The sequence below is a fragment of the Lonchura striata genome, chromosome 5, assembly GCF_050655825.1.
Source record: "Lonchura striata isolate lonStrDom1 chromosome 5, ASM5065582v1, whole genome shotgun sequence".
Classification (NCBI taxonomy): domain Eukaryota; kingdom Metazoa; phylum Chordata; class Aves; order Passeriformes; family Estrildidae; genus Lonchura; species Lonchura striata.
In genome coordinates, this window is record NC_140707.1 from 72,122,043 (window position 1) to 72,143,528 (window position 21,486).

Sequence of the window (21,486 nt, forward strand, 5' to 3'; positions counted from 1 at the left end):
ATGGAAAACCATCTCTGAGACAGCACTGTGCATCTGGCTGGTTGGAGATCTGCCTTCTGCCCTTCCCTTGCCCAAACCCAGGGATTTGAGTGACAGTGCTGTGCTCTCCCTGAGGATGAGCCATTCCCACTGTGCTGGCACCGGTGAGGCCCTGGCCCCAATCCTGGGAGCAGTTTTGAGTCTCTCACAAGAAAGGCATTGAGGGGCTGGAGCATGTCCAGGGAAGGAAACAGAGCTGGGAAGGGTCTGGAGCACCAGGAGAGGCTGAAGGAGCTGGAAAGGGCTGAGCCTGGAGCAAAGGAGGCTCAGGAGGGACCCTGACAACTTCACAGCTCCTGCCAGGAGGGGACAGCCAGGGGGGTCGGGCTCTGCTCCAGGAACAGGAGAGGGAACGGCCTCAGGCTGGGCCAGGGGAGGTTTGGATTGATATTGGGGAAAATTTCTCCATGGAAAAGGTTGTCCAGCCCTGGCAGAGCTGCCCAGGACAGTGGTGGACTCACCATCCCTGCAGGGATTTAAAAGCCACATGGATGTGGCACTTAGGGACACGTGTCAGTGGTGGCTTTGGCAGTGCTGCGGGAGCACCTGGACTCCCATGATCTCCGAGGACTTTTCCAACCTCAGCAATTCTCAATGACTTTTATTTATCAGGAGGGATGAGGATGCAACTCCAGAGCTGCACAGAACTGCAGCAGCCCATCAGCACACAGCAAAAATGTGCTCAAGGCCGTGCCAAAAGCTGCTGCTCCTGCACAAAGAGCCGTGCTCCCTTCAGCAGCTCCATGCTCCTGAGGGGGTGACCCTGCCTGCCTGCAGATGTTTGAACAAAAACAAACAAAACTCCAAGTGTGAAGAACACAAAAAGACCCAGAACCTCTTTTATTAAATCAGCACCCACCTACTGGGTGTGATTCTCCCAGAGGGAACAGCACCAACACCACACACCCCAACATTCCCCCACTGCCACTTTGCTTCCGTGCAATAAAATACTGAAAACTTCTAACTGAGGTATTCAGAGCTTCCTAGAAAAACAGGAAACAGATGCCTGTGTGCAGAGGCCTGCCCTGTCTGCTGTTGATCCACCACTGAGTTTAGGCTTAATAAAAATTAATTGCATGATTTCTTAAAAGGTCACATACACCTTTGAGGCCAGACTGGGAGAGCTGGGCTTACTGGAAATACAGTGGTGTCTACAACCTCATTTATGCAATGTGAGATAAATCCTAGGAAATCACATACATCTCAGTCACGTGCTGCTGTGTTTATTCCAAATCCAGCTCCAGCTCCAGGTTGGGCAGTGCCTGCTGAAGGACACGGAAGGTCGTTTCTTTCTCTCTGATCCCAGGAAGGTCACTCAGATACAAATATTCCAGGTTCCTGTAAATATTCAAAAATAAAATGGGCGACTACTATTGAATTGCTGAGAGAGAAATCGGAGAAATTATTCTACTGCATAAGAATTTTGTTGTTTCGAGTATTTTAAATGGTGACTGGAACTTTTGGTATTTTAAATGGTTCTAAGGGAAGTTTGTTTCTGAAGTGGGTGCTTGGGGTTTTTAGCTGCAGTATCCAACTGCGCCCCATTCCTGAGCACCCCGACCCTGAGGTACAAAAGGAATGGCAGGAAGCTGTGAGGTGGAGAAGCACTAAAAGCTACAGGACACAGCCAAACCCTGCCCTGCAGAGCTGCTGCAGGAGGGGTCCGGAACAGCAGCCAAGCTGATCATTACTTACCCTCGAGCCCACCCCACAGCCCTGCCACAGACAGACTGCAGCCCTTGCAGGCAGCACCATCCCAACCCCACAGAGCCTGGAGCAGGGAGCTGTGGAAGCACTCAGTGGCTCACATACGTCAGCTTGTGGAGTGCAAGAATGCCTTTGTCTGTGACATTCCCACAGGAAATGATCTTCAGCTGCTGCAGACTCTTCTGGAGGTTGCTGGTCTCGCTGAGCCGCTGCAGACACTCGTCCTGTATGTACATGCACTTCTCCAGCTTGATGTCCGTAACGTGCTCCAGGCCATCTGCAAAGGCACCACTGAGGATCTGCTCCAGAATTCCAGCACCAGCCTGTGCTGGTGGTTAAGTTCTCCATTTAATAACTGCCCCTAAAACCACCCAGCAACACATTCCTTTATACACAATGAATCTCCAAAGTCCCTTTGTGCTACTTCAGATTTAGGAAAACCTCGAGGTTTGAGCCATTTCAGTAAGATTTCAAGAGGACCGAAATGGGCAAGTAACAGAAAACCTACGCAATTTTTGGTAATAAACAATGACTCTGACATAAGAAAGTGCTAATGCCAGAAATTCAGGGTCCCTTGCTATGGAAAAATAAAACAGCCTGTTCCCGTTTTGTTTTCCGTTATTTAAAGGCCACCTGAAACCTGTTTAATCACTTATTTTTAAGACATTTAAGAGAGCCTACTTTTTGTCTATGAAGACATCACAAAATCCTGGATCAGCAGAATTACAACTTCAGAGACACCAAAATCATCCCTTGGTGCAGAAGAAAAATAATATTTATAGTGCTTTTTGCTACAAACTCATCAAAATTTGTGGCAGCTCCTTAGTGCTGCAGCCACTTCAGGTAAAAGCTGAAGTTCTCAATGTCTTTCCACTTCATACCACACCTCCAGCAAAACCTTGGGGACTGATAAATATTTGTAAAGTAGGAAAAAACCCACAAATTATTTATCTGTATCTTGCTAAGGAAGGAGAAAAATGACACCATTCTTCCTATTTTGATGCAGTTAAAGTGACACCCATTAAGAACAATCACCGTGTGTACATTACCCAGATAGTCAAACCCTCTGTACATGATGCAGGAGTCAGTGGCGTTGATGGCTTCGATCTTGTACTTGCCCAGGGGCCCCGTGGGGAGCCCGTTGTAGTCCTGCTGCCACTTGGGCGAGCCCTGGAACCTGACCAGGGCCCCGCAGCGCAGCAGCCACTCCGAGGCCGCCCGGTCGGGACCCACGGCTCGGATGCGCTCGTGGTCCACCCTGCAGGGCACAGAGAACACCCACAGCCCGGCTGTAGCAATTATTCCGTAATTAATCATAATTAACATCCCTGCCTGCGTAGTATCTGGTTGTGTGCACGGTCAGAGAAGTAAGGACGTGATTTATTAAAAATGGTATACAGGTTATTTTTGGATTGTGCGGTGCTCGGTCTGGTGTGAGGTTTTTTTAAGTGGCAGATGCTTCTTAGTAAAAAAAGAATACAAATACAACTGGACTCAACTCTGTTTCCTTCCATGTCTGTAAGGAAAGACAGCTGTGCTCCTGGTTGAGTACTGGGGTCAATGAAGACCAGGATTCAGGGATGGGATCCATGTGGCCAGCTTGCCTTGCCCATTCCAGGGCAGGGGCAGAGCCCGCATCTCCTTCTGGAATGTCACGGCTTGGGAAGGGGAGGCAGGCACGGACTGACCCCTGCCCAAACACCAACATGCAATATGGGGGGAAAGAGGAGCATTAATGACACAAAACATTTTCTGCAGCGCAGGGACTCGATTGTTCTGCTTCACAAACCGCGCGGAGGATCTGAGGGCTCTGAAAGTTAATTATTAACCAGCGACTCACTCTTACTTGTTGAACACGGCATTCAGCCATCCCCAGAAGGCTCTACAACTGCCCGGCGGCAGCGGCGGCTTCCTCCAGAGCGTCCCCAGAGCCATCATCACCTCCTGGCGGGCGGCAGAGGGGAAAGGCAGATGTTGTCAGCAGCAGCGGGAGGCCGCGCCGCCCTCAGGGCCTGACCGGGGCTGTGAGCGCGGCGGGACCCACGGCTGCAGGGCGGGGGGGCTCGCCCAGCGGAGCGGAGCAGGAGGAGGAGGAGAGGAGGACAAGAGGAGGAGGAGGAAGAGGAGGCGAGGAGGAGAGGAGAGGAGGAGGACGCGCGGCCGCGGCCCGGCGCTCCCTCCGCCCCCAAGATGGCGGCGGCGCTGAGGGGCCGCGCGCGCCCGGGCGGGGCCGCGGCGCTGTGGCGGCTGCAGGGCCGGCGGCGCAGGTGAGGCGGCCTCAACCGCACCTTCCCCGGAGCCCGGCCTCTTCCCCGGAGCCCGGCCTCTCCCCCTGTCCTAGCCGCCTGAGCCTTGTCCCTGTCCCCTGTCCTTTCCCCTCTCTCCCTTCCCTCTCTTCTTACCTCTGCTCATCCATTTCCCCCGTCCCTTTACGTATCATTTCCCCCTATCATTTCCCCTCACTTCTTTCCCTCTCTTCTTACCTCTGCTCATCCATTTCCCCCATCCCTTTACGTATCACTTCCCCCCTATCCTTTCCCCTCACCCCTTCCCCTCTCTTCTTACCTCTGCTCATCCATTTCCCTGTCCTTTCCCCTCACCCCTTACTTCTGCTCATCCATTTCCCCTGTCCCTTTCTATATCACTTCCCCCTATCCTTTCCTCTCACCTCTTCGCTTCACTTTTTACCTCTGCTCATCCTTTTCCCTTGTCCTTCCCCTTCACCCCTTACCTCTGCTCATCCATTTCCCCTGTCTTTCTGTATCATTTTCCCCTATCCTTTCCCCTCACTCCTTTCCCTTCACCCCTTACCTCTGCTCATCCATTTCCCCTGTCTTTCTGTATCATTTTCCCCTATCCTTTCCCCTCTCCCCTTCCCCTCTCTTCTTACCTCTGCTCATCCACTTCCCCGTCCCCTTTCTGTATCATTTTCCCCTATCCTTTCCCCTCACTCCTTTCCCTTCACCCCTTACCTCTGCTCATCCATTTCCCCTGTCTTTCTGTATCATTTTCCACTATCCTTTCCCCTCACTCCTTTCCCTTCACCCCTTACCTCTGCTCATCCATTTCCCCTGTCTTTCTGTATCATTTTCCCCTATCCTTTCCCCTCTCCCCTTCCCCTCTCTTCTTACCTCTGCTCATCCACTTCCCCGTCCCCTTTCTGTACCATTTTCCCCTATCCTTTCCCCCTTCCCCTACCCCTGTCCCTCTCACCTGTATCCTCTGTTTGCTATATCACCTTTCCCTCTCCCCTTTTCCTCTCTCCTTTATCCCCTATATTCTCTATAGCCACTTCCCCTGTGTGAAAAAAAATGAACGTTTTATGGCCGGCTTTTCGCAAATGTTACAATGAATATTATATGTGTAATGTTTGAAAACTATGCTGTATTAATTCTCTTAAGTAACGTGTTAAATATATTTTTAGGTTATAACACAATATTAAAATAGAAACTATGCTATGTAAGATACTTTTTAACTAGCTCAAGAAAGAGATGAGATAATCAAGAAACCTTTGCACAGAGACAACAGCAACAGGGCACATAAAGAATTGCAGCCTCCTTATTGGAAAAGACAAACATTCTTCCACCTTCTCTCTGTCTTTATGGAACCACCAGGATTAAGGGGAAGAAGCTGACAAAAACCAGAAAAACTTAATTTGCAAGGAATTTATGCACCATGTATGAGATATATGAATATGCAACAGGCTATATTGCTTTTAAGGTTATTCCTTTGTTCACAAGGTATGCTTTTCATGACTTAGTGTCTGAGAGCATTCAGATGGATGTCCATAATTCTTTGCTTTTTATTGTCTTGTAATTGTCCTAACTCTAAATTTTTATTACTCTAATTGTAGTACTATTTTTATAACCATTTTATTATTATTAAACTTTTAAAAATTCTAAAAACCAGTGATGGGCGTTTTTCACACCCTTTATATCCTTTATCTGCCGTCCTTATCCTTTTCCGCTTTACATTATTCATCACCCCTATCCGCTTTCCTCTATTCCATTTTCCTTAGATCTCCTTCCCTCTTTCCCCATCCCCTCTGTTCCGTACACGCCCTGTCCGTGTCCCTGTCCCCACCGGGCCGTGCTGACGGCCGTGGTGTCCCCGCAGCTCGTTCGACGTGGCCGTGGTGGGCGCGGGGATCGTGGGGCTGGCGGCGGCCCGGGAGCTCATCCAGCGCCATCCCTCGCTGGCCTTCGCCGTGCTGGAGAAGGAGCAGGAGCCGGGTACGGAGCGGGGACGGGGACAGGGACCCACGGGAGGCTGTGCCCGCTGCCAGCGCCTCAGCATCCCGTGGGTGTCTGTGTGGAGGGAGCAGCTCGTGGGCAGTGGTGGTGGGAGAGCAGCTGCCCTTGTTGTTGGAGTGGGTGATGGATTTCCCATCCTGGAAGTGATCCAGGCTAGGCTGGACATGGCTTGGAGCAGCCTGGGATAGTGGGAGGTGTCCCTGCCCGTGGTAGAGGGTGGAATGAGGTGATCTATAAAAGTTCCTTCCAACCCAAACCATCCTGGAATTCTGTGATGGCTCCCACAGAATTCACAGGTTGGAAGAGACTTTCAAGACCATCGAGTCCAACCCAGCCCCAAGAGCTCAACTCAACCCTGGCACCCAGTGCCACGTCCAGGCTTTGTTAAACACAGCCAGGGATGGGGACTCCACCACCTCCCTGGGCAGAACATTCCAGAACTTTATCACTCTTTCCATGAAAATCTTTTTCCTAATATCCAACCTGTATTTCCCTTGGTGCAGCTTGAGATTGCATGTCAGTGCCAAGACTCTCCCCTAACAGGGGATTTCTTCCACCCTCTCCCAAGGATGTGTCCTTCAGCAGAGTTGTCATGGTCTGTGCTTTGCTGCTGGGACTTCAGGGTGGGAATTTGAAATTCAAAGATCCTGAGTGCTGCTGCTGCACTGTCAGGAGAGAGGACAAGGAGGGTGAATAACCAGGAAATGGAATAGTGCAGCTTGTGGGAGGACACAGGCAGGTCCTGCATGGAGCTGGCAGAATCCCAAGGGATAGACATCAGTGGTGAACTCCAAACAGGACCTGTGAGTTCAAAATCTTGTCTTAAGTAGCTCCATCAGCCTGGCTATAAGTTGCTCTTGAGATGTTCCATGAATGATGCAAAATTACTTTTTATCCCCAAGACATACCCCAAGTCCTTAACAGCTGTGTGAGTGCCAAGCAGGAATGGCCTTTGGGCATCCATACCTTAAGCTTGACCAAATTACTTCACTAAAAATGTTTGTGGTATTTTTCACCTCTATTTTATCTATTTGCAAAGAGGAAATAGCAACGTAACCCAGTTCACAAATATTCAAAAATCCTCCCAGGCCTGCTAGCATGTCCAAAGGAATTGTGGATTGCACAGATACATTGTTGGATTAGGCCTTAAGGGATGCATTTCATTGTAAAAATTGCATTTTTTCAAATTAATTTTAGCCTGTAAAACATTTTGATTGATTGGTTTGTTCTCGAAGGAAAAATTTGTGGTTTTAGGGGTTTTTCCCCTGTTGGTCCAACACAATGCAGGCTGTGATGGATTATCATTAACCAGGGCTGGCTGTGTCAGTGTTTCTCTCACCTTTTGAGGCCAGGGGAGGAATTAATTGTGCAGTTCTCTCACTTGATCATCTCTTACAATGCTGATTTAAGGCAGGACCTCAATCAACTCATTTTTCTGACAGCAGAAGTGATGAATTTGGAACAAATGAGCTCTAACAATGTGTTTCTCTGTCTCTCTAGCCCATCACCAGAGTGGACACAACAGCGGTGTGATCCACAGTGGGATTTACTACACCCCTGGCTCCCTGAAGGCCAAGCTCTGCGTGCAGGGGGCAGCCCTGTGCTACAAATACTGTGACCAGAAGGGGATTCCCTACAAACAGTGTGGGAAGGTACAGGAATTCCTGGGATTCCCTGCTTTACCCTTGGAAACTGAAGCTGTGTGGTGTGTGGTACAACATATGGCACAGGCCTGGTCGTGGGTTTTCTCCACACTCTCCAAAGTGCACATCATTTTATACATAAATGTATATAATGTATAAATAATTTTCTACATAAATGTATCTAGTGTATACATAATTTTATACATAAATGTATATAATGTACATAAATGTGCATAATGCCCTCCTGCCCCCAAACCATCCCTTCCTGCTGATGAGTCTCAGTTTGAGGGAAGGTTTTTCATGACTCTCCCCACACTGTCTTCAGGCTTACAGCCATTTCTAATTCAGTGTGTCTTTGGTGAGAACCAGGACTGGGCAGAGCATTCCAGGTGTGGTCAGGCTCAGTGAAACAGAGTTCTGTATCCATTTCCCAGTTCTGTATCCCATTTCCCAGCTCAATTCAGGTTTTCCAGCTCTCGCTGGGCATTGAGCTGCTGTTTCCACAGGACTCCCTACCCTGACCCCAAGGTTTTGGCCCTGAGGGATAAATTTGAATTGCATGTTTTTTCTTGGAGCTGTGTCTGGTCCCTGCTCCCTCTGCTGCCACGCTGGGCACAGGGTGGCACTGTGGATCTGTGCAGCAGCACACCTGAGGGGACAGCCTGCTCAAAGCTCCTGTCCTGAAGGGGTCAGCTGGAGCCTGGGTGAGCTGAATTTGTGAATTTTGTACCAACAGCAGGGTGGCAGCTGGAGCAGGGCAGTGCCTGTCCCCTGTGCTGGCACTGCTGGGCCACCTCCAGTGCTGGGGACAGCTCTGGGCTGCTCACAGCAAAGCCACAGGAGGGGCTGGAGCGTGTCCAGGGCAGGGAACAGAGCTGGGAAGGGTCTTGAGCCAGGAGAGGCTGAGGGAGCTGGGAAGGGGCTGAGCCTGGAGCAAAGGAGGCTCAGGAGGCCCTTGTGGCTCTCACAGCTCCTGCCAGGAGGGGACAGCCGGGGGGTCGGGCTCTGCTCCAGGAACAGGGACAGGAGGAAAGGGAACGGCCTCAAGTTGCACCATGAAGCTTTAGGTTTGATATTGGGGAAATTCCTTCCTGGAAAAGGTTGTCCAGCCCTGGCACAGCTGCTCAGGGCAGTGCTGGAGTCCCCATCCCTGAAGGGATTGAAAGTCTCTGTGGATGTGGCACTTGGGGACATGGGGCAGTGGTGGCCTTGGCAGTGCTGAGGGATCAGTTGGACTCTTAGAGAGCTTTTCCAACCTCAACAATTCCATGATTCCAATGACACTTCCCTGGCAGTGTTCACTCCAGGGAAGATAATGGTGAAACTTCAGCTTTCCCTAAAGCAGCCCCAAGCTTGGAGAGCTTCACATCTGTGAGGTGCCAGAGCTGGGCTGGCCTGGAAGGATCATGGTCTATGCAAACCTGGCACAGGTAATTCACAGCCTGGGTTTATCTCCTGTGATAGCTGTGAACAGACTCCTGGTACAATTCCACTCAGACCATGTCACAACATGTCCTCACTCTGTAATTGAGGCTCTTGGAGGTTTGTGCATCCTGGGTTGAGTTCAGTTTTACTTCTGAAAGCATCCCAGTGGTTCTTTAAATTCAAATTCTCTTCTCTCACGTGCAGACTTGTAGTCTCAGGCTGCTTCTGGCAAATATTGTCAACTGATAGTAACCCAAACTACTACTACCCAAAGAGTTTAGCATTTACTTTTTAATTCTCTGTGATATATTAGTGCTTCCTCAGCAACAGAATTCTGTGCAATTAATGGCACCAGCCATTCTTCACCCCCTGGATTTATTGTTCACTCATTCACTACTGCTCGTGCTTGATGCCAAACCTGCCCTGGCTCTGTTTTGCTCACTGCTGTGCCTTTTTTCCTTTCCCGAAGCTGATTGTGGCCGTGGAACAGGATGAAATTCCAAGGCTCAAAGCTCTGTATGAGAGGGGGCTGCAGAACAATGTCCCAGGGCTGAAACTCATTGGAGCCAAGGAAATCAAGGAGAAGGAGCCCTTCTGCAGGGTAAGGGGTTGCCATACTTCCAATTAGCTAATTGTAAGAGCTTCTAATTCTAATTGTCAGAGCTGTTTCTCAGGTGAAAACATATTTTAATTTAACACAAATACTTTTCTGGCTTTGAGGTTCAAGCTCAGAAGAGCCTGAAAATTCCTTCCCAACCATAAAAGTAGATTTGGATCAAGCCTATTTCAGTGCAGTTGGTGTGGTTGTTATATAGCACTTCTCAGCCAGTTTGTTCTCACAGCAGGAGGAATGTGTGAAGCACAGATTTGTTATTGATTAGTCTTGTCTTCGTTTGAAAGGAAAGGCTGGATGTGAATTCCCTGTGCTGTTTCATCTGGCAGCTTGCTCTGGTGTAGCTGTGTCACTTAGGAGTGGCAGTTGTAGGTACAGACAGAAATTTTCTAGAAAAGAATCTTTTTCAGTCTTTTTCTTTTCCCTGTAAACATTTTGGATCTGCTCCCTAAAAGCCTCTTTGAGTGTTCCAGATGCAGCTGAGCACGTGGGGTGACAGCAGCTCTCCCTTCTCGTGGCAGTGCAGATATTGCAGATAAACATCCCAACTTCACTCATCCTCTGTGTCTCTGAAACCCTTCCAGGGACTGATGGCCCTTGATTCTCCCTACACTGGCATTGTGGATTACAAACAGGTGGCCCAGTCCTATGCCAGAGACTTCCAGGAAGCAGGTGGGACCATCCTGACTGATTTCGAAGTCACAAACATGGAGATGGCCAAAGAAAGTTCTGCAGAAAGTGAAGATGGTAAGGCTGGATATTATTGCCCTTCATTTACTAAAAAGATTTTGTTCAAAACACAATTGTTTTAACTGAAATGGCATTTCTGAATTTTTTTCTCTCTCCTAGGGATGAGAAAAAAGGCAAAATTACCTTAATGAGAGTATTCAGCAAACTCAGAGTTTTTTTGCAGGCAGGTCACCCTTCAGCTGAAACATTTAAAACTGATGGAAGAAAGTGTAAAATGGAGAAATAAAGTTGTTCTCTCCTCTTAAAATAAGATTTATCTGAATCTTGCATGTTTATTCTTGTGATAGTGATTTTCCTTATTCTGAAGGCAGGTTGGATCTGTGCTGGCACACAGAGGGAAGAATAAAAACCCTATTAATTAATAAATAACAGTCATGTCCAACAACATTAATTATGACAACAGTAGTTCTTCCATAGCTTAGAAAATATTCCAGTGGAAAATTCCTTCCTGGTGACAAGCTGCTTGTTCTGTCAGTTCTCTGTTAATTGTTTTAGTAACTTGTTTTAGTAACTCCTTCTCTTGTCTAATTCCATTTCAGGCTTGAAATACCCAGTCATTGTTAGGAACAAAAAGGTAAGGGTGAAAAACAAGTTTTCATTCCTTCCAGGAAGCTGCTTCTCCTTTTCTTCAGATTTTTTTTTTTCTTGTGAATTAATAATTTAAAAAAAAAAAAAAAAAAAAAAGGTTAAAAAGCTGCTGTTCAGCAATATGATCAGTTTAATAAGACAACTGCAATCAGTTCTCAACAATGAGGATGTTCAAATTATTTGATAATAATAATAATGATTATGTAAAATATTAAACTACAGCTTTCTGCTGCCTAACATTTACATCCCTTATCTGATTTATTTGCACAATCTGATGCTTGTGCTCCCAAGAACTCCTTTATGACTTGTTCATTTGGTGACAAACACCAATTTTCATGTTTACTTTTGGGCTCTGGCATCCATAAAATGATAAGGAGGCTTTTAGCATCATTTTATTATCATTTTATCATCAGAACTGCTTCAGTGAAACAGGTGCATGACAGCTGCTGTTCCTGCAAGTCAGGAACTGTGGTTCACCTTCAGGAGGGAATATCTGGAACAAAAACAACTTCACAACCCCTCTGGTCATTTTTAAATTTAGTTCTGCTGCTTTATTTCTCCTATTTTTTTTCTCTTTCATTAAAAAGTAGCTTCCAAAGTCTGTTAAGATTTTTTCCACCAAATGCTGGTATTTTTTTGATGCAAACATTTTTCAGTTGGAGAAAAAAAAATTGTATTTAAAAGCAGATACTGTGATCTAAATAAATAGATAGTAGTTTTAAATTTTTATTTATTAACTTATTTAGATGGTAAAGGTGTTTAATATTTAGCAGCTGTCCTTACCTGTGTGCTGTCAATTTGTGTAGCTGCTCCCACCCTGTGAGGTCAAATCAGTGAACATCCTTATTTAACTTACATAAATAAGTTAATTTTTTTTTTCAATAAGTTAAATAAATTTTATTTATTTAAATAAATGCCCGTGGGGTTTTTCTGAGTGTTTTTTTAAGGCGATAAATAGAATTTCAACGTGGTTTTTTGTTTCCCACAGGGTGAGGAGATCTCCTGTGGGCACATTTTGACCTGTGCAGGGCTTCACTCCGACCGCCTGTCCCAGATCAGCGGCTGCAGCCCCGAGCCCAGGATTGTCCCATTCCGGGGGGATTATTTGGTGCTAAAACCAGAAAAGTCTTACTTGGTGAAAGGAAATATTTATCCAGTATGTACCCCCTGGTTTGTCTGTCACAGGGTGCCCTAAGAGCTGCTAAAAAAGCAGAAAAAGGAAAAAAATTCTGTGGTTGTTTCTGTCGGACAGTGATACACACACATGGATGGAGATTCAGATGGTTTTGGACAGCTCAGCTTGGATTTTGTTAATTTTTTTGTTAATTTAGGAAAACATGGAAGTGCCATGTGGGAAGTTATTGCCAATTTTGTTTATGATTTTAATTTTGGGTTTGTTTTTTTTTTTACTTAATAGAGGAAAGATGGAATGGCCACACATTGCCACATATCCAGAAAACTATATTATTTCTGTATGTCCTAAAATAAATCTGTAGGCAGGATTCAGAGGTCAGGGAGAGATGACAGCCAATTATTATTTATTATTTAAGTAATTATAACAGTCCTGTTTAATCTCTTTATTGATAATCTGGACCAAGGGGTTGACTGTACCCTCAGGAAATTCACAGATGACACGGGAGGTCTTTTCCAGCCTCGGTGATTCTGGGATTCTGTGATGAATGATTGATGAAGGGTTCAATTTTTTGTCCTAATACCCAACACTCCGATTTAGGTACTTTCCTCTCAAGCTTATTTTTGAATTAACTGGTTTTGTCATTAAAAATAGATGTGGGAGAAAGGGGAACAACCTTTCTACCACCTAATATAGACAAATAATGGGAGGAGAAGCAGCAATCCCAGACAGAAAACGTCATTACAGAGCAAGTGGAAAGAATGCCTAGGGCAGCATTTTAGCTAATTATGTACATTTAAACAGTGATTTTCTGAATATGAGACTGGCTTTAAGTGCTAAATACTGGATCTTTGGGAAAATTGGAATGCTGGGCATTGCTATTTATCTGATCTCACCTGGCAATGATCCAGGATCCTGTCTTGGGATGGGAGGGAGGAAGTGGAACAAAGAAAGAACATGCAGATTTATTATTCTTATTAGCATTATTATTAGCATTAACCATGCCTGCTAAGTTCAGGCTGGTTTGAACACACAGTATGGGTTTCCTAATATTTTGTATTCTATTTTATTGCAGTATAATTGCTGCTGGTGAATAAAATCAGGGTGTCGTTGGCTTATATCCTAAGAAATCATGTGGACTTTTTTTCCCCCCTGAAATTTGTTTTCCTTTTCCCTGAAATTCAGCTTTATCTGGCCCTGCTCTGTTCTCCAGTGTTTTAATTGATGACATGCCACAACTGCACAATTAACAAGCAGCAAAAGCAGCTCAGAGCCAGTTCTGAGCTTCTGTGACTCAGAGTTTTGTTGCTGTGGTGGGAAATGAAATGGCAAATTTGCTGTCTGTAAGAGTTCTGCTCACTCCTGTGTCCCATTGCAGGTTCCCAACCCTCGTTTCCCATTCCTGGGATTCCATTTCACTCCCAGGATGGATGGCAGCATTTGGCTTGGCCCTAATGCAGTGCTGGCCTTTAAGAGAGAGGGCTACAAACTCTTGGACTTCAGCCCTGGAGACTTCTTAGATGCTGTGACCTACAGGTAATGTCTCATGTTTGTGTCTGCTGGCTGCTCTTGTTGAAATGTGAGCCATGGAAGCCACTTTTTGCCCAAAATCCTGCTTTTCCCACGTTTTTGGTGTGTTTAAAGACACTTGTACTGATAAGGGTTGACTTCCCCAAGGCATTTGACTTTGTCTGGTCTCATATTTGAATTTTCCACCAGGACATGTCTCAGCCAGTCTGGGAATGTGGCTGCTCACTGGAAGGTGCTGGTGGAGCTTTTCCAGGGTTGGTTTGCACTGTGATAACTTAATCAACTTAGACAGCATCATTAAATACCTGCAGAAGGTGTTGGGAGCAGAGAAAGGCTGGGAGAGAGAGTTGGGAATGTTCCCCTGGAGAGGAGAAGCTCCAGGGAGAGCTCAGAGCCCCTGGCAGGGCCTGGAGGGGCTCCAGGAGAGCTGGAGAGGGACTGGGGACAAGGGATGGAGGGACAGGACCCAGGGAATGGCTCCCAGTGCCAGAGGGCAGGGATGGGTGGGAGATTGGGAATTGGGGATTCCTGGCTGGGAGGGTGGGGAGGCCCAGAAATAGAATTCCCAGAGCAGCTGTGACTGCCCCTGAATCCCTGTCAGTTTGGACAGGGCTTGGAGCAACCTGGGATGGTGGAAGGGGTCCCTGCCCAAGTTGCTCCAAGCTCCATCAAATCCTGGAACACTTCCAGGACTGGAATTCAGAATTAATTTGATGCCACAACTCTGTGAACAAGGTTTGTTGAAGCAGAGAAGGACAAACATGTATTTCTCAAATAAAAAACGTGATTCCTGATTTTTGGGATGGGAACTTGTGCCCTGCAGTTGCATTTGATGCCTTGTCCAGTAGCTGCACCTGGTGCATTTTGAGGCAGGTTTTCCCTCAGTGCAGTTGTTTCTCCCCTTGCAGTGGGCTGTGGAAGCTGGTGCTGAGGAACGTGTCCTACGGCCTGGGGGAGCTGTACAGAGCCTTCTCCATCAGTGCCCAGGTGAGGCAGCTGCAGAAGTTCATCCCTGAGGTCACCACCAGTGATGTTCTCAGGTAAAAGAAGCTTCTTCTGTTTGGGAAATCTCATATTTGAACAGCAGAAAACTTGACAGGGGTTTGGTCCCTTCCTCCACCAAAATATGAAACAGAAGCTTGGAGGTCCCAGCACGGGAAGGACCTGGAGTTCCTCTGATCACCAGGATGATCAGAGGATGGAGCAGCTCTGCTGGGAGCAAAGGCTGAGAAATTTGGGATTGTTTAGCCTGTAGAAGAGAAGCTTTGGGGTGACCTCATTGTGGCCTTGCAGTCCTTGAGGAGAACCTGCAGGAAGATGGAGAGGGATTATTTACAGGGCATAGGAGTGGTAGGATGAGGGGGAATGGCCTCAACCTGACAGAGGGCAGATTTAGATGGGATACTGGAAGGAGTTCCTGGCTGTGAGGGTGGGGAGGCCCTGGCACAGGGTGCCCAGAGAAGCTGTGGCTGCTCCTGGATCCCTGGCAGTGCCCAAGGCCAGGCTGGACAGGGCTTGGAGCAACCTGGGACAGTGGGAGGTGTCCCTGCCATGGCAGAGGTGGCACTGGATGGGCTTTAAGCTCACAGCTTGGCCACCTCAATGATCCCATGACTGTCAGATGCCCCCACTCTACCTCCTGAGTGTTAAAACTCCCCAAAAATATGCTTTGTCTCCACTCTCTGCCCTCCTCCCTGTCTCTCTGGACACCTCCTCACAGGAATTCATTTCCTGACTCGGGACCTGTGGCAGCACATTTCTCTCCCTCTCAGGATTTTTCATAGAGGTGCACAGAGAGAAATGAAAGAGAAAACAATTTCTATTTCTGCTCTTTGTTTTTCCCATGTGGAATGTGTTTGGAGAGTTGTTTCCCTGGGGTGAGTGATTGGATTCTGGTGAGGATTGTTTGAGCCTGACGGCCAATCCAACCCACCTGGGGCTGGGCTCTGGAGAGAGGGTCACAAGTTGAGTTAGAGATATAGTTAGAACAAATAGGTTTGTAGTTTTAGTATCTTCCTTTATGTAGTACATTAATGTGTTTTAGCATAGTTATAATCAAGAAATCATTCAGCCTTCTGAATGGAGTCAGACATCAGCATTCTTCCCATTGGGTTTGCCTGCATTTACAATAGGGAGCTCATTTTCCTTCTGCTCCTCCTTGCTTTTACTTCCGCAGGGGTCCCTCTGGTGTGAGAGCCCAGGCCCTGGACACCGAGGGCAACCTGGTGGATGATTTTGTGTTCGACGGGGGCTCGGGGGCCGTGGGCAGCCGGGTGCTGCACGTCAGGAACGCTCCGTCCCCCGCCGCCACCTCCTCCCTGGCCATCGCCGCCGCCATCGCCGACGAGGCCCAGCGGCGCTTCCAGCTCTGAATCCCGCAATGCCAGCAGGAATCCTGCCTGCTGCCCCTCTGCCACCTGGGATTCATCCTCAGGGACACAGAGGTAGTGCCCAGGCAGCCTTGGTTCAGTGCCCACGGGCGTGGCAGGGTGTGCAGCACAGGCAGAGGAGGGAGGGATCCGTCCCTCTGGGTGGGATTTTCCATGGATTTGCAGTGCCTGTGCTCACAGCCTTGCCTCCTCACAGGGCTCTGAAAAGCCACGGGCGTGGGGTGGCTCTGTGTGTGCTCTGGTTCCATTGGAATCGGAGTCTGCAGCCTTCTGGATGCCATGGAATAAGGGAGTAGAAGGATAAGCCCTGCTGATGTGGAATTAAAGGCTTTATCAGAAACTGAGAACAATATTCAGAGCCTTCGACGTGAATGTAGAGTATTTCACAGAAAAATAAGCTTAAAGAGGATTACCAAACCCAAGTCAATTTAGATCTGCAATTCAGATACTCTGTCTGATCGCTGTCTGTACTTTTAATAGAGCAGAAATCAAAATATGGATATAAACCATCACTTTTCATTTAATTTACAGCTGGGCAATCAGCGCTGATCGGGAACTTCATCCGTGGGTTTGGGTTTCTTCCTTTGAATGCTGACGATGCAAAAGGAGCTGATCTTTGTCCAGCCAGTTGAGCAATCCAGGGAAAATGGTCTTTGGAACAGGAAATGTGAAGGGAGGGAAGCTCCAGAAACCTGCCTTGAGTCATGTTTGATGTTGCTTCCCTTGGAGCCTGAGCAGGGATGAGTCAGGAAGGTTTCCCGTTTTCCCTGAGCACAAGGGGAGCTCAGACAGTGCTGGTGTCCCCTCTGAACTCCACTGATGCCCAATTTTTATCAGGGATACACCTGGAGGAGTCTGTGAGGAGGGAGAGGTGAAGGCTGAGCTGAGGCTCTGGGAGTGTCCTGCAGAATTGCTGTAAAGCAGAATTTTGTGGCCTCAGGGACAAAGTATTGAGGATTTTACAGAAGCTGCTGGGTAACACGGATAATTGTGGGGAGTTTGTACCAGAAAATTGGACATTAATTTTTCCTTAAAAAGTTCTTTTCTGAGTTCCTCTGGTGGGAGTGGGTTAGCACAGGAGGGCAGCTGTGAGGCTGTACAGATTGGAGACCCTTTATTGAGGGGAAAAATGGCTTAATCTACCTTTTTAAAGTTGTTGCTGTTATTTTTTTTTTCCCCTGATAACATCTACTTTACCAGCAATTTGACTGCTGGAAATTCAAATAACAAAGTGTTGGTCACTTCAGGCAGAGATTCAGCTGTTGCAAGTCTTCCAATGCCACAGGGCTCTGTAAAACTTCCCACAGTGGAACAATCCTATCTTCCCTCCCTGCCAGAAGTGTTGCCTATCAACAGTAAATCCTACAAAAGGATTGCAAAAGCCACTTCCTCCCACATGGGGTGTGGCCCTGACATGTATTAACAGAATAAAGAACATTAAAATGCAAAGCAGACAGAGACCAGGGGGAGTCCTGAGTCAGCATTTCCCTGTGCACTGCTTTTTCCTCTCAGGTGATGATTGTTTGGGGGTAAAAATTTGTTTGGGTTTTTATTTGAAACTTAAATTATGAACCTTGATGTAGCAGTCAGGAGGACTTTTCAGAGATAAAAGTTTTACACTTTTGTTATAAATATGATGTCAGGGTTTCAGGCGTGAATCTTGTTGCTGACAAAGTGTGAAAATGTATTAAATTATTTTCCAAATTAGCCTAACTTTGATGATTTCATAAATGTGCCTTTTGTGATTAAAATAGTGTGGTAGGGTTTTTTTAAATGCTGTAAAGTCTGTGTATTTCTCCTGACTCAGAGAAAAGTTTCACTGGAATTTGTTAATTCTCAGCTGAGTTGGGCAGGATATCACTCTGTTTAACAGGAATCACTGCAGGAGGGGGACACATGACCAAACTTGTCTTCTTAAATTATCTTATCTGTGCTTCTCACACCTCCCAGGACTGCTCCTAAGGCTGATCTGGGCCTGTTGTGACAGGTGGGATGAGAATTCCTGAAACCCTGAATAAATATTTGGACAAACACCATTTGTTCCCCAGCAGTGTTACAGAATCATAGAACCCCAGAGTGGTTTGGGTTGGAAAGGACCTTCAATCCCATCCCATTCCACCCCTTCCACTCTCCCGGGGTGCTCCAAGCTCTGTCCAACCTGGCCTTGGACACTCACAGGGAATTTCTTCCCAATATCCCATCCAAACAGTGCCCAGCAAGGTCAATCCTAAACTCTGGGGTTGTGCCACCATTATCCCATTATTACTTTTCCTTTGTGCTCACAGTTTGGGTTTAAGTGTAAAATAAAAATAAACCAAAAATAATATAAATACAGAAATAGATATTTTAGACATATAGCTAGAAGAGATATAAATACAGAAAGATTTTGTTGGGAACTTCCCAGGCTGCTCTGGTGGGGCAGGAGGGCTGAGCCATGGAGCAGAAGGAGCAGTTTCTGCCTCTGGAAGCATCAGGCTCCTCCAGGAAATCTGTTACCAAGAAGGATCACCATTTTACTGGCAGGAAAGCACATTTTTTTTCCCCACTTTGGTTTAATTTATCCACTCCCTCTGTGGACAAGTCTTAAAAATGGGGAGTGAAAGGAATGTAAGGTGTGAGATTTTAATATTATGCTGGCAGGAGGGAAATGAGGGCAAATTTATCTGGATTTGGGTGATCAGTGGGTGAATGGTGTTCTCTGGAGCAGGGAGGTGAAACTCCTTCCAGGTATGGAGAGAAACTGCTGGCAGGGAGGAAAACTGCCTGGAGGTTGGGATGGGAACATCCCCCATCTGGGGAGGAAAACAGGCTCCAGGCTGGGAGAAAAATCACCTCGAGGTAATACAGGTGGGAAACAGGCTCCAAGTAGGGAGAAAAATTCCTTCCAGGTAAGAAAAGAGTCTCTAAACAGGGAGGGAAATGCCTCCAAATAGGGAGCAGAAGAGAATTCAGATAAGGATGGGAAGAGTCCTACTCAGAGGCCTCCAGGTAAGGAGAGTCACATCCTCCAGGTGGGAAGAGGAACAGCATCCAGGCAGGGCAAACACAGCCTGCAGGTAGGGAAAGAGCATCCAGGGAGGCAGAGGAACATCCCTAGGCAGGGAGAGAAAGGGAGGGAAAGAGCCCTCAGAAAAACTGCTTCCAGGCAGGGAAATACCACCTGGGAGGGAAATATCCAATAGGTAAGGAAATACCATTTGGGCAGGGAAATGTCCTTCAGGTAGGGAAATCCTCTCTAGGCAAGGAAATATTCCCTAGACAGGGAAATATCCTCTAGGTAGGTAAATACCCTCCAGGCAGGGAAACATCCCCCTTGCAGGCAACTATCCCCTCAGTAAGGAAATATTCCCTAATTAAGGAAATCTCTGGGCAGGGAAATCTCCCCTGGGGAAGGAAATATCCCCTAGGTAAGGAATGATCCCCTCGGTAATGAAATATCCCCCCAGGCAGAGAAATATTCCCTAGGTAAGGGAATAAACATCCCCTAGGTAAGCAATTATTCCCAAGTTAAAGAATTATTATCTCAGTAAAGAAACATCTTCCCTTGTTTAGGACATCTCCCTTGGGCAGGGAAACATCCCCTAGGTAAGGAATTATCTCCTAGTTAAGGAAATCTCCCCTAGTTTAGGAAACATCCCCTGGTTTAGGAACTCCCTCCTAGTGTAGAGTTAAACTAGAAACATCCTCTAGTTTAGGAAATCTCCCCTGATTTAGGAAGCATCCCCTATTTCAGAGCTCTCCCCTAGTTTAGGAAACAGCTGGTTTCAGAACTCTCCACTAGTTTAGGAATCATCCCCTAGTTAAGGTACTCCCTCCTAGTTTTGGAAACCTCCCCTGGTTTAGGAAACCTCCCCTGGTTTAGGAAACATCCCCTGATTTAGGGAGTCTCCCCTCAGTAAGGGAACATCCTCTAGTTTAGGAAACATCCCCTAGTTTAGGAAATCTCCCCTACTTTAGGAACTCTCTCCTAGTTTCAGAAATATCTCCTGGTTTAGGGGAACACCCTCAAGTTTAGGAAATCTCCCCTGGTTTTGGAAACATGCCTTGGTTTCGGAGCTGTCCCCTGGTTTAGGACGCAACCCCCAAGTTTCGGAGTTCTCCTCTGGTTTCGGAGCTGTGCCCTGGTTTCAGAAACATCCCCTGGTTTAGGAAGCACCCCCAAGTTTTGGAGCTCTCCCCAAGTTTCGGAGCTCTCCCCTGGTGTAGGAAGCATCCCCTGGTTTAGGAAGTGCCCCCAGGTTTCAGACTCTCCCCCGGTTTAGGGAACACCCCCAGGTTTAGGAAGCACACTCAGGTTCCAGAGCTCTCCCCTGGTTTAGGAAGCATCCCCAGGTTTAGGGAACACCCCCAGGTTTCGTTCTCTCCCCAGGTTTAGGGAACACCCCAAATTTCGTTCTCTCCCCAGGTTTAGGGAACACTCCCAGGTTTAGGAAGCATCCCCAGGTTTCGTTCTCTCCCCAGGTTTAGGAAGCATCCCCAGGTTTAGGGAACACCCCCAGGTTTCGTTCTCTCCCCAGGTTTAGGGAACACCCCCAGGTTTAGGAAGCAATCCCAGGTTTCGTTCTCTCCCCAGGTTTAGGGAACACCCCGAGGCTTAGGAAGCATCCCCAGGTTTTGTTCTCTCCCCAGGTTTAGGGAACACCCCCAGGTTTAGGAAGCAATCCCAGGTTTCGTTCTCTCCCCAGGTTTAGGGAACACCCCCAGGTTTAGGAATCATCCCCAAATTTCGTTCTCTCCCCAGGTTTAGGAAGCATCCCCAAATTTCGTTCTCCCCTGTTTCGGAGCGCCCCGGGCCCGCAGCCCCGCGCCCGCCGGGCGCCCGCTGCAGTTCCGGGCGCCGCCCGCAGGGGGCGCGCGGGGCGGGCGGCGCAGGCGCGCAGGGCGGCGGCCGCGGGCGGCGGCGGCAGCGGGGCCGCAGCGAGCGGGGCCCGGCCCGGCCCGTCCCGACCCCCGCCCGGCGCCTCCCCGGCGCCCCGAGCGGCCCCGCCGAGCCCCGAGCGGCCCCGCCGAGCCCCGAGCGGCCCCGCCGAGCCCCGAGCGGCCCCGCCGAGCCATGGCGGCGCGGCCGGGCGGGTGAGCGGCGACCCCGCGGCGGCCCGGCCGGCCCCGATGCGGAGCGGCCGCCATGCAGCCGCCGCCGCAGCCCTACGAGTTCCTGGGCGAGGAGAACGGCCCGAAATGGCGCGGCCTCTTCGTGCCCGCCCTGCGCAAGGTCAGTCCCGGCGGCGGCACCTGCTCCGAGCCTGCCCCGCGGCTCCCTCAGGGCGCCGGGCAGCGGGCGGGCACCGCTCCGGACCCGCGCTCGCTGTTCGCTCGCTCTCCGCGTGAACGGGGCTCTGCCTCCCGGGCTGGTGCCCCGCACGGGTTCGGCTTGGAGAGGGTCTCAAATCCCGTCTCGGTCCCACCGCCTGATATG

At 48.3% G+C, this 21,486-nt stretch overlaps 3 protein-coding genes across 4 annotated transcripts in view; 2 read left to right on the plus strand and 1 right to left on the minus strand.

Annotated features, from left to right (window-relative positions):
• Positions 1-849: 849 nt before the first annotated feature.
• On the minus strand, positions 850-3,933 carry DMAC2L (distal membrane arm assembly component 2 like). 2 transcript variants are annotated; one of them, XM_077783870.2, is made up of 4 exons: positions 3,593-3,933; positions 2,796-3,004; positions 1,852-2,023; positions 850-1,377 (listed from the first exon to the last, which is right to left on the minus strand). In XM_077783870.2, exons 1-4 carry the CDS (start codon positions 3,682-3,684, stop codon positions 1,263-1,265), a joined length of 588 nt encoding a protein of 195 aa, XP_077639996.2. In that variant the 5' UTR covers positions 3,685-3,933; the 3' UTR covers positions 850-1,262. The 2 variants fall into 2 exon arrangements, with proteins under 2 accessions (XP_077639996.2, XP_085437179.1); XM_085581053.1 differs by having other exon boundaries at positions 2,796-3,035; positions 3,587-3,933.
• Positions 3,885-17,779, plus strand: L2HGDH (L-2-hydroxyglutarate dehydrogenase). Its single transcript, XM_077783869.2, has 10 exons — positions 3,885-4,013; positions 5,863-5,978; positions 7,500-7,651; positions 9,537-9,668; positions 10,265-10,427; positions 10,970-11,004; positions 12,007-12,174; positions 13,529-13,686; positions 14,589-14,720; positions 15,857-17,779. The coding sequence occupies exons 1-10, from the start codon at positions 3,937-3,939 to the stop codon at positions 16,050-16,052; spliced, it is 1,329 nt and encodes a 442-aa protein (XP_077639995.1). The 5' UTR covers positions 3,885-3,936; the 3' UTR covers positions 16,053-17,779.
• A 3,344-nt stretch (positions 17,780-21,123) lies between these two features.
• Positions 21,124-21,486, plus strand: part of SOS2 (SOS Ras/Rho guanine nucleotide exchange factor 2) — a 47,890-nt gene continuing 47,527 nt past the window's right edge. The window contains exon 1 of the mRNA XM_021536068.4: positions 21,124-21,282. Within this exon, the coding sequence (XP_021391743.3) occupies positions 21,196-21,282 (87 nt within the window). The 5' untranslated portion in view covers positions 21,124-21,195. The remainder of the gene's footprint in view (positions 21,283-21,486) is intronic.

What these genes read in the sequence shown, in the direction of transcription:
- DMAC2L (XM_077783870.2), bottom strand. Translation starts at nt 3,684, where the DNA reads ATGATGGCTCTGGGGACGCTCTGGAGGAAGCCGCCGCTGCCGCCGGGC. An exon ending in CAGAGGGTTTGACTATCTGG is followed by an intron (nt 2,024 to 2,795) that starts GTAATGTACACA and finishes GTGCCTTTGCAG; the next exon opens with ATGGCCTGGAGCACGTTACG. An exon ending in CTTGCACTCCACAAGCTGAC is followed by an intron (nt 1,378 to 1,851) that starts GTATGTGAGCCA and finishes GAATATTTACAG; the next exon opens with GAACCTGGAATATTTGTATC.
- L2HGDH (XM_077783869.2), top strand. Translation starts at nt 3,937, where the DNA reads ATGGCGGCGGCGCTGAGGGGCCGCGCGCGCCCGGGCGGGGCCGCGGCG. An exon ending in GGAGAAGGAGCAGGAGCCGG is followed by an intron (nt 5,979 to 7,499) that starts GTACGGAGCGGG and finishes CTGTCTCTCTAG; the next exon opens with CCCATCACCAGAGTGGACAC. An exon ending in ACCACCAGTGATGTTCTCAG is followed by an intron (nt 14,721 to 15,856) that starts GTAAAAGAAGCT and finishes TTACTTCCGCAG; the next exon opens with GGGTCCCTCTGGTGTGAGAG.